The sequence below is a fragment of the Takifugu rubripes genome, chromosome 1 (genome assembly GCF_901000725.2).
Source record: "Takifugu rubripes chromosome 1, fTakRub1.2, whole genome shotgun sequence".
Lineage (NCBI taxonomy): Eukaryota > Metazoa > Chordata > Actinopteri > Tetraodontiformes > Tetraodontidae > Takifugu > Takifugu rubripes.
Window position 1 is genome coordinate 15,909,388 of NC_042285.1, and position 13,978 is coordinate 15,923,365.

Sequence of the window (13,978 nt, forward strand, 5' to 3'; positions counted from 1 at the left end):
GGTATCATTTTCTACCTACTTCAGAGTAATGAGTATGACAGAAATTGAAGCTCCGTCAAAACTGTTTTGGCTGTCGGCCAGTTGCACAGTAGTTTATTATCATCAGACCAACAGAATTGCTTTTCGTAAATTCCTGGAATAAATGAAATCAGAGCTTGTAGCTGATGGGTAATGCCGATACATATCCGAAGATTTGGGAGGGTGCTGTGATATATGTTGATATATGATATGATATATGATAAATAAACCTATATGTTTTAATAACAACACACAGTTCATTCAGAAAGTTCTGCGCAAAACCCAAACCTTGAGTTCTGAAGAGCTTCCTCCAGAGCTCAGACACTGACCTGGATCCAGGCACAGACGTGAGGAAGGTATGTGCAGCACTGAAGGTTCCTAAGGTCACCGTGGCCTCCATCATTCTGAAATGGGAGAAGTTTGGACCAACCAGGTCAGAGCTGAGTGTCCAACCTGAGCCATCTGAGGGGAAAAGGGTCTCAGTAAGAGACGTGAGCATCAATACATACATACACACACACACACACACACACACACACGCACACACACACACACACACACATACATACATACAGTTACAAAATTGTTTCTAGGCGCTTTCCAGAATCCCAGGGCCTGACCCCCAACAAGCAACAGTGGCAAGGAAAAACTCCCTTTAAAAGTCCTGCTGATGGGGGGGCTGGAGATCCTGAGTGCAGATGGAAGAAGGTCAGATTCTCCTTAGCAGCAGCCTCCGAAAACCCACCTGGAGTTTGTAAAAATGCACATATGGACTCAGACAGGAAAAAACATTTCTGCTCTGATGAGAACATGATTGAACTTTATGACCTTAATTTGCGGTATAATATTTAGAGGAAAACCGTCCATTTTCATAACCTAGCTGGCACCATCACCACATGATGGCGGTAGCAGCCTCACGCTGTGGTGGTGTTAGCCAGCGGCTGGGATGGGGAAACTGGTCAGGGTCCAGGAACAGCAAAATGAATACAGCAAAATACTGAGATATACCTAATGGAAAACTGATCTGGAGCGCTCAGAACCTCAGCCTGACCCAGCTGTGACCCTGACTTGAACCCATTCAAACATCTCTGAGCAGACCTTATAAACTGGCAAAAAAACATAAATAACATAACATGTAAAACAAAATGAAAAGGATCAGAGGGACTTAAGGTTCCGTTTGCATGCAGACAAACGATGGTGTAACAGCGATGATCCACAATGGAGCGTTTCACTTATTCCCAGAGATTGTTGATCTCCACGCGAGATAAAACAATGACGTTCACGTGCTTTTTGTAGGACTGTGGCGGCGGTTATGTGTAACTTGCCATCCAAATATATTTCAAAGAGTTGTTTCACGGGCATGCTGCTTTTTCAGCACTAAAATAACTGCAGTGGTACCTGCCAGAACATTCAGACTAAGCTTTGCCTCTAGGTTGAAGCAGGAGCAGCAGTGGAACATCGGATTTATATGTTCTATCAAACACAAATACCTTTTTCTCTAAAAGAGCCACGTCTGACTTATTAATACATTTCCATTTTTGGTAAGGTGATCGTGGATGTTAAGGTTAGGGTTAATTACCTGAACAAATGCAGTCTTGTACGACCGCCAGTGTGAAATAGAGCTCTAATAAAGCAGTGTCATCCGTCCTAGTTATCTAATCAAGCTTTAACCTGTAAACACGTCTGCCAGTGAGCACACATCTGTCAGAAAAGAGCCAAGCAGATGTTGCGATGGTGTTCGCTCTACTGATATTTTCTAGCTCGGCACCACTGCGTTGCTGCGTCCACGGGAACAGTAAAAGCTTTGATTGTGTGTATCAAACTACCAGGTTCCCTCAGCTGCAGCTCCTCGCCGCTGACAACCCCCCCCCCCCCCCCCCCCCCCCCCCCTCTGTTATTGCTAGCTATGATGGATATCTCCTGTCTTTCTGTCAGCCGTCCGTGGCCCCAGAGAGCCGTGCTATTTCTGTAGAATCTATTGTAAGTGGGAAAATTAAAGGTAATAACTTATAGGCCAGATAAATGTGCGAGGCAGCCTCCATTGTGTATCTGTCTGTTGATATTGATTAAGCACGATCCGGAGAATATCTACAGGGGCTTTCGTCAGCTCCTTCAGCATTTATCCTGCTGCTAAAGTTGAGGCCCGTCAGGCAGATGAGCAATGCAGCGAAGCTCCGGAGAGGCCGGATAAAATCACCTGTGAGACGCTGTGTACTCAATGTTCCCGCCCATTCTCCCAGAGACTCCATCCTTACACATCCTCTTCGTTTGTCGACTGAAATGCCAAACGATGGTTTGTGCCATCGAGGGGAGACTGGAATGATAATCGTCACGATTGATCGCCCTTTTGTGTCTTTAATCTTTATTTCATTTTACAGTTAGAAATAAGGGGAACAAAGGAGAAAATCACATTATGGTTGGTAAGAATTTTGCACATAAGACAGTTTTCTAGACCCGTTTCTTTCATCATTGTGGTAATAGACTGATCCAATATTTGCAATTCACAGATTTTTACAAAATTTTCACAGATAATTTAAGTTGTTTTGGGACGTCGGGGTTCCTTAAAAAGCATAAAAGATCCTTTAAAGTCTCTTTTCACTTTGCAGAAGAATTTTCTGATCATCATCTGGCCATTTAGAACAGCGCAACTCAAAACCACTGCACCCATTTATTATGCTTCAAAACACTTCATTTGGATGGAAATCAATCCCAAGTTTCTCTAAAGAATCTGCATGAGTAGAGGGGGGCTGCATGTGAAATCTATCAACCAGCACTTTAGAATTCTTCCAGTTCAGCAGTTACCTCATTACATCACGCAGCAGACTGCTTCTTGGCCAGGTGCTGCCAGGCAACCAGCAGACAAACGTCCCAGCTGCCTGATTTCCTGATTTCCAGCTGCCTGATAGTGATTCTAATCCAAGCTGATGGTTACAGATGCCTGTTGATTGTGGACAGGCCCTGGGACACCTATTATGCTTTAAAATGAACAGTGGAAGTCAGTTTTAAAGGATTTGGAAGAGTCCAAGTGGAAGTTCTGATTTGAAACAGTGAACTTCCTGTTCACCGGTAGCGTAGTAATTATTGTCTGTGGTAAGGCTTCACAAAGAGTCAGCAAAATATAACATCCGTGTGTTAACAAAGACCGCCGCTAAACTCAGACCCAGAGGCCTACACTGAAATTGTTTGTTGTGTTACTTGACCCTGTAATTTTACTCACTGCTATTGTGCATTTTTCAAAGGCAGTTGGGGGAAAACTGAAACTGGAGCAACAGCCAGCCGAATCCTCTGGTTCCATGAGAATGCTGACCGCACTCATGCACGTCTCACCCTGTCATTAGGGAGCCAGACCACATTGAGTCAGGAATCCGCACAAACACTCAGAATCTGGGAGGAAAGGGGATCTCTGGGACAAAGGGTCTAACGTTTGAACAGCAGCTTGAAGAAGAAGGGATGAAAGTGTTCGGCGTTCATTTTCTGCTAACCTGCACGTGTTGAAACTCTTTCCCAGTGGACACAACCTGGACAGTTCACCTGTCATCACACAAATAACTCACACACTCACACAGGAGCAATTTGCAGTCGCCAGTCAAAGTGATGTGCATGTTTTGGGATTGAAACAATAAAAAAAAACCAGCAGGTAGGTAGGGAGGTCATGAAGACAACCTTTGAACCCACAACCTTCTTGCTATGCAGCCCAACATAAAAGATTTTAAAGATGGTTTTGTGTGCAAAAATGAATCAATAGATAAACAGATTTTAGTGCTGCTTCGTAAACTGCTAACAAGCATGAAGGGTACGTGCAATCACATGGGTAAAGCATAAAAACAGGGGTCTTCTTTTTAGCGTACCCAGGTTTGCCGTGATTTTGTGGAGAAGAAAAAAAACAACTTGAAAATATGGCTGTCATGCAAAATGAGGAGTCACAGGTCATGAGGCAGCATTTGTAGAAGCAGAAAGAGCATTTTGATGGCTGTAATTTGACGGCTGTGCTTTTCAAAAGACGTAACCTGGCAGGAAAAGTGGGAGGCTTAATGGTCCACAGGAACAAGGTCTGAGCTCAGGTAGTCAGAGCGCGGTGCATTTGTCAGTGTGCTGCTAATCACAGGACATGTGCTGAGAGTCTGGGCTGAAAGGAGGACGCAGCTTACGGCAGCGCCGCAAGTTTAGAGCTCAATGAAATCCTTAATATGCACCCTTGATCACCTCCGCATCTGCTGATTACTTGCTTGTTCACCTCTCGTTTAAAGGAGCGTATGCAGACGTTACGGCTGGAGCTGCTGCCGCTTCCTTCCTGTTTGGCTTCAGTGTCCCCGTGAGCCACATGATCATTACTATAACGAACATACTGCATTATTTAATTACGCTCCTGTTGCTGTTATCCTTTGTGAAATATGACCTTCCTGCCAATCTCTTCATCTTGGGTGAGCAGGATGCCAATTTGTTCAGATTATTCTGCAGTCATTTGAAGTTTGAACACTATTATAATCGTGTTCTTTTGTGGGTTGTTGATAATTATGGCCCTGTGTGTTAACATCACGGAACCCCGTGTAACTGATTTTCATTAACTCACAATAAAAATACACACTGTGAAAGGAATTCACAGCAAATGCCACTATTACTGGAGATCGTGTGCTTATTATGCTTTGTAAACTGCAGCATTGTACTAAATAACATGCCATTAAATGAGCCATTTGAATACTTGCCCAAGTGAAATTCCACCTGGTTTTCTATTAGTAGAGGTTCGTTAGCAGATGTCAAAGCCCATCTCATTTCTTCTGTCTTCATCACTATGAAAGAATCATTTGGAATCTCATAATGAGGATAATCTTCCTTTTATGCTTTAATGCTTTTAAAACGTGTATAAACTAACACAACGATGTTTTCTTCAAATGCCTTGATTTTCCTTTGATTTTTGAACTTGTTCATTAAAATGTCACCCTGTTAATCCTCTTTTTCAGCCTGGGCAGCAGAACTGACTCCCGGCTTGCAACATATTTCTGACTCACATTCATTAGAATCATGAAGCCTTTGGTCTGGCCGTCACGGCTGTGATGTGCTAATGAAAGCAACTTTGATCTAAAACGAGTCAGGGAAAATGCAGCCGGGTCTCATGCACGCGCCTGAAAGACGTGTGGTCTGTTGTGGGGTCACATCCTCAGCGCGTGCACACAGAGAAGACGGCCTTTCTCATTTGTTTGTGTATTTGTTGTTTAGATGTTCAGAACGTCGGCAGGAGCTCCTCACAGCAGCTACAAGTCAGAACAAATGATTTACTGATGGATGCTCTCCCCTCTGAAACTCTTTCAAATCAAAATGTTTTAAAACATTGGGGCCTGTAAGTAGATGGGCATTTATTTTTTGTTTTTTTAAGCAAAAATTCTTGCCAACTAATTAAGATACAGATGAAAGACATTTCTTTGGAGCTCTAAAATCCTTCTGCATTCAAATTGGTTGTATAAATATTTAAATATTAATGTGTGCGATGACTGGATCTGTGTGTGATGCAGCAGCTTAAAAAGAAAGAAAGAAAGTTGGTCACTCCCTGTGTGAGAAGCCTCTGCGTAGATGTGTAATTATTTTGTGATAAAGCTTTTCACATTTCTTCCTTTTTGTGGAGAAAACTGTGGGCTACAGTTCATCCTCCTGACGCCTGTGTCCTCATGTGTGCTGTGAGAGAGAGGGTACAGGGCTCAGGAGGTTAACTATATTTCAGATTCTGTTGACAGACTTTATCTAATTACTGTCACTCCCGGGAGAAGCAGACATGCAGTGAGTTCACCACCGCCGGTGTGTTGCAGCTTGGGGTGAATATCTGTCAATGCATGAGCGGAACGTTGAACAGCCTTTATGAGCAGCGTCACCGGGACTCTCAAAGATGTGCAGGATTAACCTCATGAGGCGAAGAGTGGAGGTTTATGCGTCTATTCTCTGGTTTCTTTGAGGGGAGCAATAAAGCTAAAACTTGTTAGTGAGCGAGATGGACCTTGGTGTTAAAATCAAACAACAAAGATTGTCTGGTTCTCAGCTAACCTGACGCTGAGTCGAGCGCCATTTGGTTCAAATGCTAAATGAGATTCTGCTGACCAGATATCTCAGAGACGGTGAGGGACTGACGCCTCGCTGCTTTGATTTTAGCATCTGCTCGGCTGCTTGCATATTTACAGCGGATCAATCTAGATAGAGTTGGAAATGGGCGGCAGTTGTTTTTCACCATACGCCGCTGATTCCCTCTCTGCAGTGGTGACACATTCCTGAGGAGGGTGTTTGCCTTTATTTATCAGCTCACTGTTTAGGCCGCTGAATAATTCATGCCGGCCTTCAATCTCTTCTGCAAACACCATGATCCGGTCTCTCCGATCGCTGAATTCCCCCTTTTGTCCATTGCTTTAAATTATCACTTGGGCAATTTTTTTGTTGTTGTAACTTGGTGCCAAAGTGAAAAATAGTCACCGTGGAAAATTCTGAATCGAATACACGGACAAAAAGAAAGTGAAAATCCATTTTTGGCCCAACAAAAACAGGGATTCCAGAGCAGATTTATCCTGAGGTCCTCTGGTGGAGGTTATCTCATTCCTACCAGCACCTGATAGGATGTCCCCACAAATACACAAAAAGCCTTTAGTGTCTGTTCAAGTAATACAGATATTCAAATAATCTGCCCCAGATCAGTGCAAAACTGCATTTATTCAGAGTCCTCGGAAGACGAGACCCCTCCATTTGTGTGCAGCTGGACCCTTTCATTATTTACACTTGAATGATAATGATGTCATGTGTGCACAGCTGCACTATTTGCATCCACGGGGCAGCAGTGAGGGGGATAGGTGGACCCTCCTATTGTACACGTACATGCTGTGAGAGGATTTCTGCTACTGTGAGGTAATATTGGTCCAATTGGAATGAACAATGACGCCGCTCTTAGAGAGGTGGCTGAAGCTGAAGGCCGTGAGGACTGCCAAACACCTAAATCATGATTGAATTGTTTCCCCCACACCTTAAAATTGCGATTCTGTTGAGCTCGCAGCTCTTTTTCCTAATGGGCTGAGGTTCCTGGCAACTCTCTTTGAAGCTTCTCCCCTTGACTTTCCACACTGCGTTTGGCCATAAAAGGCTCGGAGCTGATGAGTGTTGGTGTTTTCCAGGTCTGCACTTTTCTGCAGATCATAGTGGAATAGGATAGAAAAGGAGCTGAGAACAGCAGATATGTTTTATTTCAACTGTACAAGTTTAACAAATACAACTGTGTGTTAAGCAAGCAAAGCACATAGACCTATAAACCATGCCATCACACTACATCTGCCACACGTGACCAGGCGACACAGGGAGTCCTGCCAAGTCAGTTCTGACTGAAACACTGACATGTAGTCTGTGATAGACACACCCACTTTGGATTTAGAAGGGCATTTTTAACTGAATTTATAAATTCCCCCGCCTGTACATCCATTTTTTTTTCATCTTCTGACAAACTGGGACATGAAAACTGATCCAAAACCTTTGCGTGTCTCTGTAAAGATACAAGTGATGACAGGTTGACTATTGTTACAATAATGAAACATTTTTTTTGGAACCACTAGCCCTGAACAATGTTACCCTTCATCATAGCAAATGCAGGATGCTTTAATATGTTTTAGAGGACACTCTATTCCCGACAGAAGACATATTCAGTGTAGCTTGTCCAAATTTTGTCCTCGCTGGGGTCGCTGCTGGTGTAGGCGCAGGTGCCTGTGGAGCTGCAGGCCACCATGTGGAACCCCGCTTCTGTCAGCTTGTCAAATGCTTGCTCCAGAAAATTATATTTCAGGTAGTACCGGGACGTGTATCTCTCCGGGGGCCTGTCGGGGTCCCTGCTCTCATTCAGCGTATCTCCAAAGACTTCTTTGGCCAGAGAGGTCTTCCCGCACACCGTGATGCGCGCCACTCTCCTGAATTTGGCATCGGTCTGGATGTCCCTGCCAATGGTGTAGGACCCGCGGTAACCTATCGTGATATAGCCGGACTTCCTGGAGTCCAGGGACGGGGAGCGCACGGCACCGCTGACCGACAAGGCGCGTAAAGTCTCCATGCCGCCTGCGGAGCCGCACTGCAGCGCGCCCTCCTCCGTGTCGCTCTGGCTGATCTCCTCACTCATTGAGTTCTCCTTGCTCATTCGGGGACTGAGACGTCTGGCGAGGTCCCGCAGCTGGAAAAAGTCTGCTTCCCTCTGCAGGCGACTCTTCTCGGGGAAATAGTCCGGCAGGACCAAGTTTAGATCTCGCAGGTAATCTAAGATGTAGCGGAACAAGAAGCCGTCCCTGTCCAAGAAGAAGCGCCCCTTGCTGTCTTTTGCCAACTCTCGGGGACTCTTCTTGCTGAACATGTTCCACAGGAGCGAGTCTGGGACTGCGATCAGAGTTTTGTACCTCGTCACGTAAACCTGCCCGCCGACATTCAGCTCAATGATCTCCGAGAACAGGGAGTCTCCGGAGCCCGACACTCCGCGCTCTGTGTCGGCCAGTGCCATCTTCTCTCAGCTCTTGAGGAGGCTCTGAGAAATCGGGCGGCAGCGACTTGTTTATGAAGCCCGTGCGTGCAGCGTGCGTTTGCGCGCGTGCGTGTGAGGGGTTGACCGCTAAATGGTTGTTTAATGAGACCAATAATGCGAGCAAGTGGTCCTGTGTGTGCGCCTCTCTGATTCCTTGAGACTAAGAGAGAGAGAGAGAGAGAGAAAGAGCAAACAAATAGGCACGTGTATTTTCCATCTGTCTTTTTCCATCTGTATTTTTCCATCTGTATTTAGATGTTATTGTACTATGTACAGTACGGTAGTGACCATTCTAAAACGTTGTCATTTATTCTCCAAAAAACCCAGTTAAAAAAGGGTTGAAAACTATGGAAATAGCGACATCCAGTGGAATAGTAGCGGAAGTGCACATGTTTAACGCGCTTTCAGCTCGGTTGGATGTTAGGCCTGTGTTCCCTTATATAATATCCCCTATATTTGTTTTAAACTTGAATTTATAGTGTTATTATAGTCCTATAATGCATAATAGGTATAAAAAGGGTGCTTTTTATATTTCTTTGTTAAAATAAAGGATAGAATACAAGAAAAGGAGTAGGATTAAAGTTCACCAGATTGCCCATCATCATTTCACACTTCCTGTTTTCCTTCTGTTGTGATTTCCAACATGTTGTCATTGGCGTGGTACTGTTTTCCTAATCATAAAGCTTAAAGAATGACTTCATTTCCACAAAGTGTGAGATGTGCAGGAAACCGAGAAATCAACCTTCTCCCACCTTTAAGATATGAGAATAATCACATGTCATACTGGGACTGAGGAGGAGGATTTTTCTGCTGAGTCCAGTCTCCACCTCTGGAACCAAGGAAAGGAAGTGAAGTCACATGACTGTTTCTTCAGCTGAAAGAGACAAGGATGCGGTACATACTGCATGTGAAATAAACACATTGTGTGTGTGACCTGTCTGAAACTCACCTCTAAGGATAAACTAATTTCCAGCTTCTATATTTTGTAAAGAGAAAGGATAAAGTGATTGTTACATCTGCAGCTGTGATCTTTAATGGAAAAACTCCGCTATCACCGCACCTTTACCTTTGTGAAGTTCCTCCCATGTACAGTACGAAGCAGCACTGAGCTTCGAAATAATTTATTTAGTACTGCTAAGATCATTTTGCCAAAGTTGCCCGAGCCAGTCATTGTGAAACTGTCTACTTCTCACTGCTGTTGTGTTATTTGGGAAATTTGGTAGTTCAGCCCACAGTGACCGTACCTTTAAAAGAATCTTGCACTTGGACATTTAATCACTTGAAGACATTGCCGCTTGCACACCATGTTACGGAAGGTACTGCTGATCTTTTGCCTTTCATTCATTTTAGACATCTCCAGCTAGAAGTGGCTTTAATAGTTTTCTGTTTGTGGTATTTTTTGTAATTAAAAATCTCATTTTTTCCCTCCCTAACTGCTATTTTTTCCTAAAAGGCATTTTAAAAATGAATGTCCTCTTTTTCCAGGGTATCACAGAGAGTTTTGGATCTGCCATCCATGCCCTGAGTACCGCTCACCTGACAGATGGAGTGATAAAAAGGAGTAAAAGGATGATGCTGGACACGCTCGGCGTTGGTCTGTTAGGAACCAGGACATCCGTCTTTAATAAGGTTCTCCAGTACAGCCAGGTGCAGTCAAATATCCAAGCAGTATTTTATCGTATGTTCATACGTCAACTTGATTGAGTGCAAGACAAGTTCATCTGTTTGTCTGTTTGTTGGCATATTTGGCCCAAATATTGCTACTCATCGCAAAATTTATATTTACATCAGTTCTTACAGACCTTGTTTGCTGTGCATCTATGTTGAGTGGACAGTGCTCAATAAATTACTTTCTGTATTTAGAATAACTAGTTTTACTTGCAGTTTGTAAAAAAAAGTCATATTAACAGTGAATTGAGAACGTATTGTTTGATTCATCTGCTTTTTAGTTTTATAAAAAATATTTAATTTTATAACCACTTAAACCACAAAATAATCTAAAAAAACACACTTAAAACTGCAGAAGATGGAAAAGCTGAGAAATTGTTAACAAACTCTTGGCAATAATCAAAAAAGTAAACAGATTACCGTTCTAAGTACTTATTACAACAATTTTAAATGCCAAATCTCTAAACATTGATGGACTAATGTGAGCTCCATTTACCGAATTCTCTCATTCAGGAGGTTTCTTCAGTTTTTATTCATCGCTGCTCTGAGCCTGTTTTGGTTTGGACAAGAGTTCTTTGTCCCCCATGCACCTCGACCATCACAGTGAACAATTTCAGATGTAAAATACATAAAAGTCTGACTGGCTCTGAGTTTTCCACATCCCTCATTATTTGCCAACTTCACATCATTAGCTTCAGACGAACTACCCTCAGGCTGGTCATTTGGGTTTGTGGGAGAATCTTTTATTCATCTCACAGATGGGGACTGATAAAATGGGCGCATAGGCAGAGGTCTGAAAATGTCCCAGTATCTCCTGCTACCAGCCCACTTCACTTGCTAATTTACCTTTAATGCATTTGATTGGATTCAGCCTTGTGCGTGGATATTAAAAAAATGTAAATGACCAGTTTTAAACAAGAAGTGAAGTGAAAGAAGTGAAAATGCTAACAAGAAAGGTCCCAACTTTACAAAGCCGTATGTTTATTAGTTAGAGAAAAACAAGTAACAAGCTTAAAAACACTTGAAAGGCACTGTCCCGGTATCACAGTGTCGGTACTATAGGAACCGTGTAGAGCCCATGAGTAGTGGAAAAGCCCCCTTACTGGTGGGGATGGGCAAAATTACACCAAAATCTATTCCCAAATTTAAAAAATAGGAGGAGTTCTGGGGCTTGAGGTTCTCCTCCTTAGGCAGGCTGAAGAATTAGATCTTGAATTCTCCGTTTTTACCATTTGTGGAGGCAAACATCCATTTTGAAGTACGGAATGGCTTCATTTGACTGGTCAAAGTTGCAGAAAATGGCAGAATCTCCAGCAGCATTACGCAATAGTTTAGAGCAGAATCGTAGATCCGCTGCATGGAAAGCCCAAAAAACATCCCTTGTCGGGTTTCCTTCTGCTTTAGGACTTTCCAAGTCCAAAACCTCTGTGCGCTCCCCTACTGTCCCTTCCCCACTAGTGTCTACTAGTGTCAAGTCTCGGTGCACTTGACTAAGGCATCAGAACTGGGAGGCTTTTCCACAAATACTGGGGCCTTTTTAGTACCTATGTTGCTGAGGTGAGATCATTATGTTATGTGTCTCACAGAAAGTATTTTAGGGTATTTTGAAAATACAAAAATATGTGAAGTATTTTGATAGAAAATATAAAGGCATTTTATTCACTGAAATAAAATACACGACATCATTTAGAATGCATATTGCAAATAAATGTATATACTGTCCATTTACATAATGCAATTATTTATCTAAATACTGCCCATCCCTGTTGACAAAGCAGCCGAGTGGTTTGTTAAAACAAGATGTTTACTCACTTGGCTGATTATTAACATTTTCCTGAAGATTTCAAACCCTTTTATAACCCTAGTTATTTTGCTAACGAGGAGGTGGTTGCACTAACTGCTGAGCTGGATCTGGTGGTTCGAGGGAGTTCAATGAAGATGCAGCTCGGTGGAAAACAGATTAGATTGACTAAATTAGCATCATCAAATCAATTCTACTCATGCACATTTAGTTGTGCAGAGGGTTTGGTTTGTTGGTTTTTAACACAAATTTCTGGTCACATATTTAAATTCATTGTTTTTAGCTTTTGGGTCAAACCTGGGTTAAGTCTCTCAACAGGTCCTATTGCTCCTGATTGACGTCACCCTTCTGCTGCTTTAAACATGTCTGATTACAGTCATTTACATCTGAGGACAGGAGCACCGTTTGGGGTAAATCAAACCTGGTTCTTCCTCCCTGTTTGGCTGCTTTTGTCAATGGTGTAGCGGTAAGCATTTCATAAAAGGATGATCTATGAAACGTGTATCCAAATTTCGGGGAAAATGCTGCTTGCTCATCGTGGTGTCACACCGTTAAGGTGCACTCTATGGACTTTGATGACACTTGGCACCCCGCTACCCATCCTTCAGGAGCGGTGCTCCCGGCCCTGCTGGCCCTGGCGGAGTCACTGCCTCAGCAGCCTTCTGGCCTAGACCTGCTCCTGGCCTTCAATGTTGGAATCGAGGTCCAGGGTCGACTTCTGAGGTTCTCCAGAGAGGCCTACAACATCCCCGAAAGGTTTTTGAATTGTAGCTACTTTTGGATTAAATTACAGTATATACAGCCATAAGTTTTAATGAGACAGTTTATATAGGGTATGCCTAACAATTATTATAGGATGGAGATCCAGCTGGTTGCTAAGTATCAATAGAGTTGTGTTTCCCATCCTCAGATTCCACCCTCCCAGTGTTGTTGGGGTGATGGGGAGTGCTGCCGCCTCAGCTAAGCTCCTGGGTCTGTCTCCAACACAGTGCCTTCACGCTCTGGCTATCGCCGCCTCCTCTGCTGGGGCTCCTTTAGCCAACGCTGCCACACAGACCAAACCTCTTCACATCGGAAATGCTACTCGGAGAGGCCTGGAGGCCGCTCAGCTTGCCCAAATGGGCCTGGAGGGAAACCCGACCATCTTGGATATGGACAGTGGGCTTGGGGTTTATTACAAGGACTACCATCCTTCAGCTATGGAAGATTCCACTTCTAGTGAATTTAAATGGATTCTGGAGAGTCAGGATGTGGCCTTCAAGCGTATACCTGCTCACCTGGCGATGCACTGGGTTGTGGACGCAGCGATGGCTGCTCGAGCAAAGCTTGAAAACAGAGTTGGGAAATTTGACCTCGACCAAATCAAAAAGGTCACACTGCGAGTGCCTCCATCCAAGTACATCGACTGTCCCTTCCCCAGCACAGAGCACCAAGCCAGGCATTCATTTCAGTTCAACGCCTGCTCTGCCCTGCTGGACGACAACGTGACAGTATCCTCGTACGGTGATGATGACAGAAACCGGCCAGCTTTGAGGGAGCTTTTGGCCAAAGTGAAGGTTGAGACCCCTGAGGGTAACGAACCCAGCTTTGACAAGATGTACTGCGAGGCTGAGGTTGAAACCGAACAGGGGCAGAGGTTTTGGGCCAGGTGCAATACCTTCTATGGCCACTGGAGAAAGCCACTGAGTCAGGAGGACCTGGTGCAGAAGTTCAGAGCTCACGCTTCTTCGGTGCTGAGCACAGAGGGAGTGGACGGCCTGATCGATATAGTTGCAAACATTGAAAAAGAGAAAAACAGCTCACTGTTGGGTTTGTATCTCAGAATGACGAGCAGTCAAATTGAGCAGCTATATAGGCCAAGAAAAAATGCCAATTGTATTTTTTAAACATTAACAATGGAAAGTTACTTAGTAGAATCAACTTTTAGAAGGAAGAAAACATGTAAATATTAAACTGTTGAATAAAGTAATAAG

At 43.7% G+C, this 13,978-nt stretch overlaps 2 protein-coding genes across 3 annotated transcripts; one reads left to right on the top strand and one right to left on the bottom strand.

The window, feature by feature from the left end:
- Positions 1-7,204: 7,204 nt before the first annotated feature.
- On the bottom strand, positions 7,205-8,667 carry kctd12.1 (potassium channel tetramerisation domain containing 12.1). Its single transcript, XM_003961610.3, has one exon. The coding sequence runs from the start codon at positions 8,513-8,515 to the stop codon at positions 7,655-7,657; it is 861 nt and encodes a 286-aa protein (XP_003961659.1). The 5' UTR covers positions 8,516-8,667; the 3' UTR covers positions 7,205-7,654.
- A 313-nt stretch (positions 8,668-8,980) lies between these two features.
- acod1 (aconitate decarboxylase 1) lies at positions 8,981-13,963 on the top strand. 2 transcript variants are annotated; one of them, XM_029837457.1, is made up of 5 exons: positions 8,981-9,430; positions 10,022-10,183; positions 12,382-12,471; positions 12,562-12,761; positions 12,916-13,963. In XM_029837457.1, exons 1-5 carry the CDS (start codon positions 9,395-9,397, stop codon positions 13,889-13,891), a joined length of 1,464 nt encoding a protein of 487 aa, XP_029693317.1. In that variant the 5' UTR covers positions 8,981-9,394; the 3' UTR covers positions 13,892-13,963. The 2 variants fall into 2 exon arrangements, with proteins under 2 accessions (XP_029693317.1, XP_003961703.2); XM_003961654.3 differs by lacking the exon at positions 8,981-9,430 and adding an exon at positions 9,495-9,852.
- Positions 13,964-13,978: the final 15 nt, after the last annotated feature.

Excerpts from the sequence above, each read along its gene's own strand:
- kctd12.1 (XM_003961610.3), bottom strand. The coding sequence starts at position 8,515 with ATGGCACTGGCCGACACAGAGCGCGGAGTGTCGGGCTCCGGAGACTCC.
- acod1 (XM_029837457.1), top strand. The coding sequence starts at position 9,395 with ATGACTGTTTCTTCAGCTGAAAGAGACAAGGATGCG. Across the intron at positions 9,431-10,021 it reads CTGAAAGAGACAAGGATGCG|GGTATCACAGAGAGTTTTGG; the intron begins GTACATACTGCA and ends CTCTTTTTCCAG. Across the intron at positions 12,472-12,561 it reads CTTTTGTCAATGGTGTAGCG|GTGCACTCTATGGACTTTGA; the intron begins GTAAGCATTTCA and ends CACACCGTTAAG.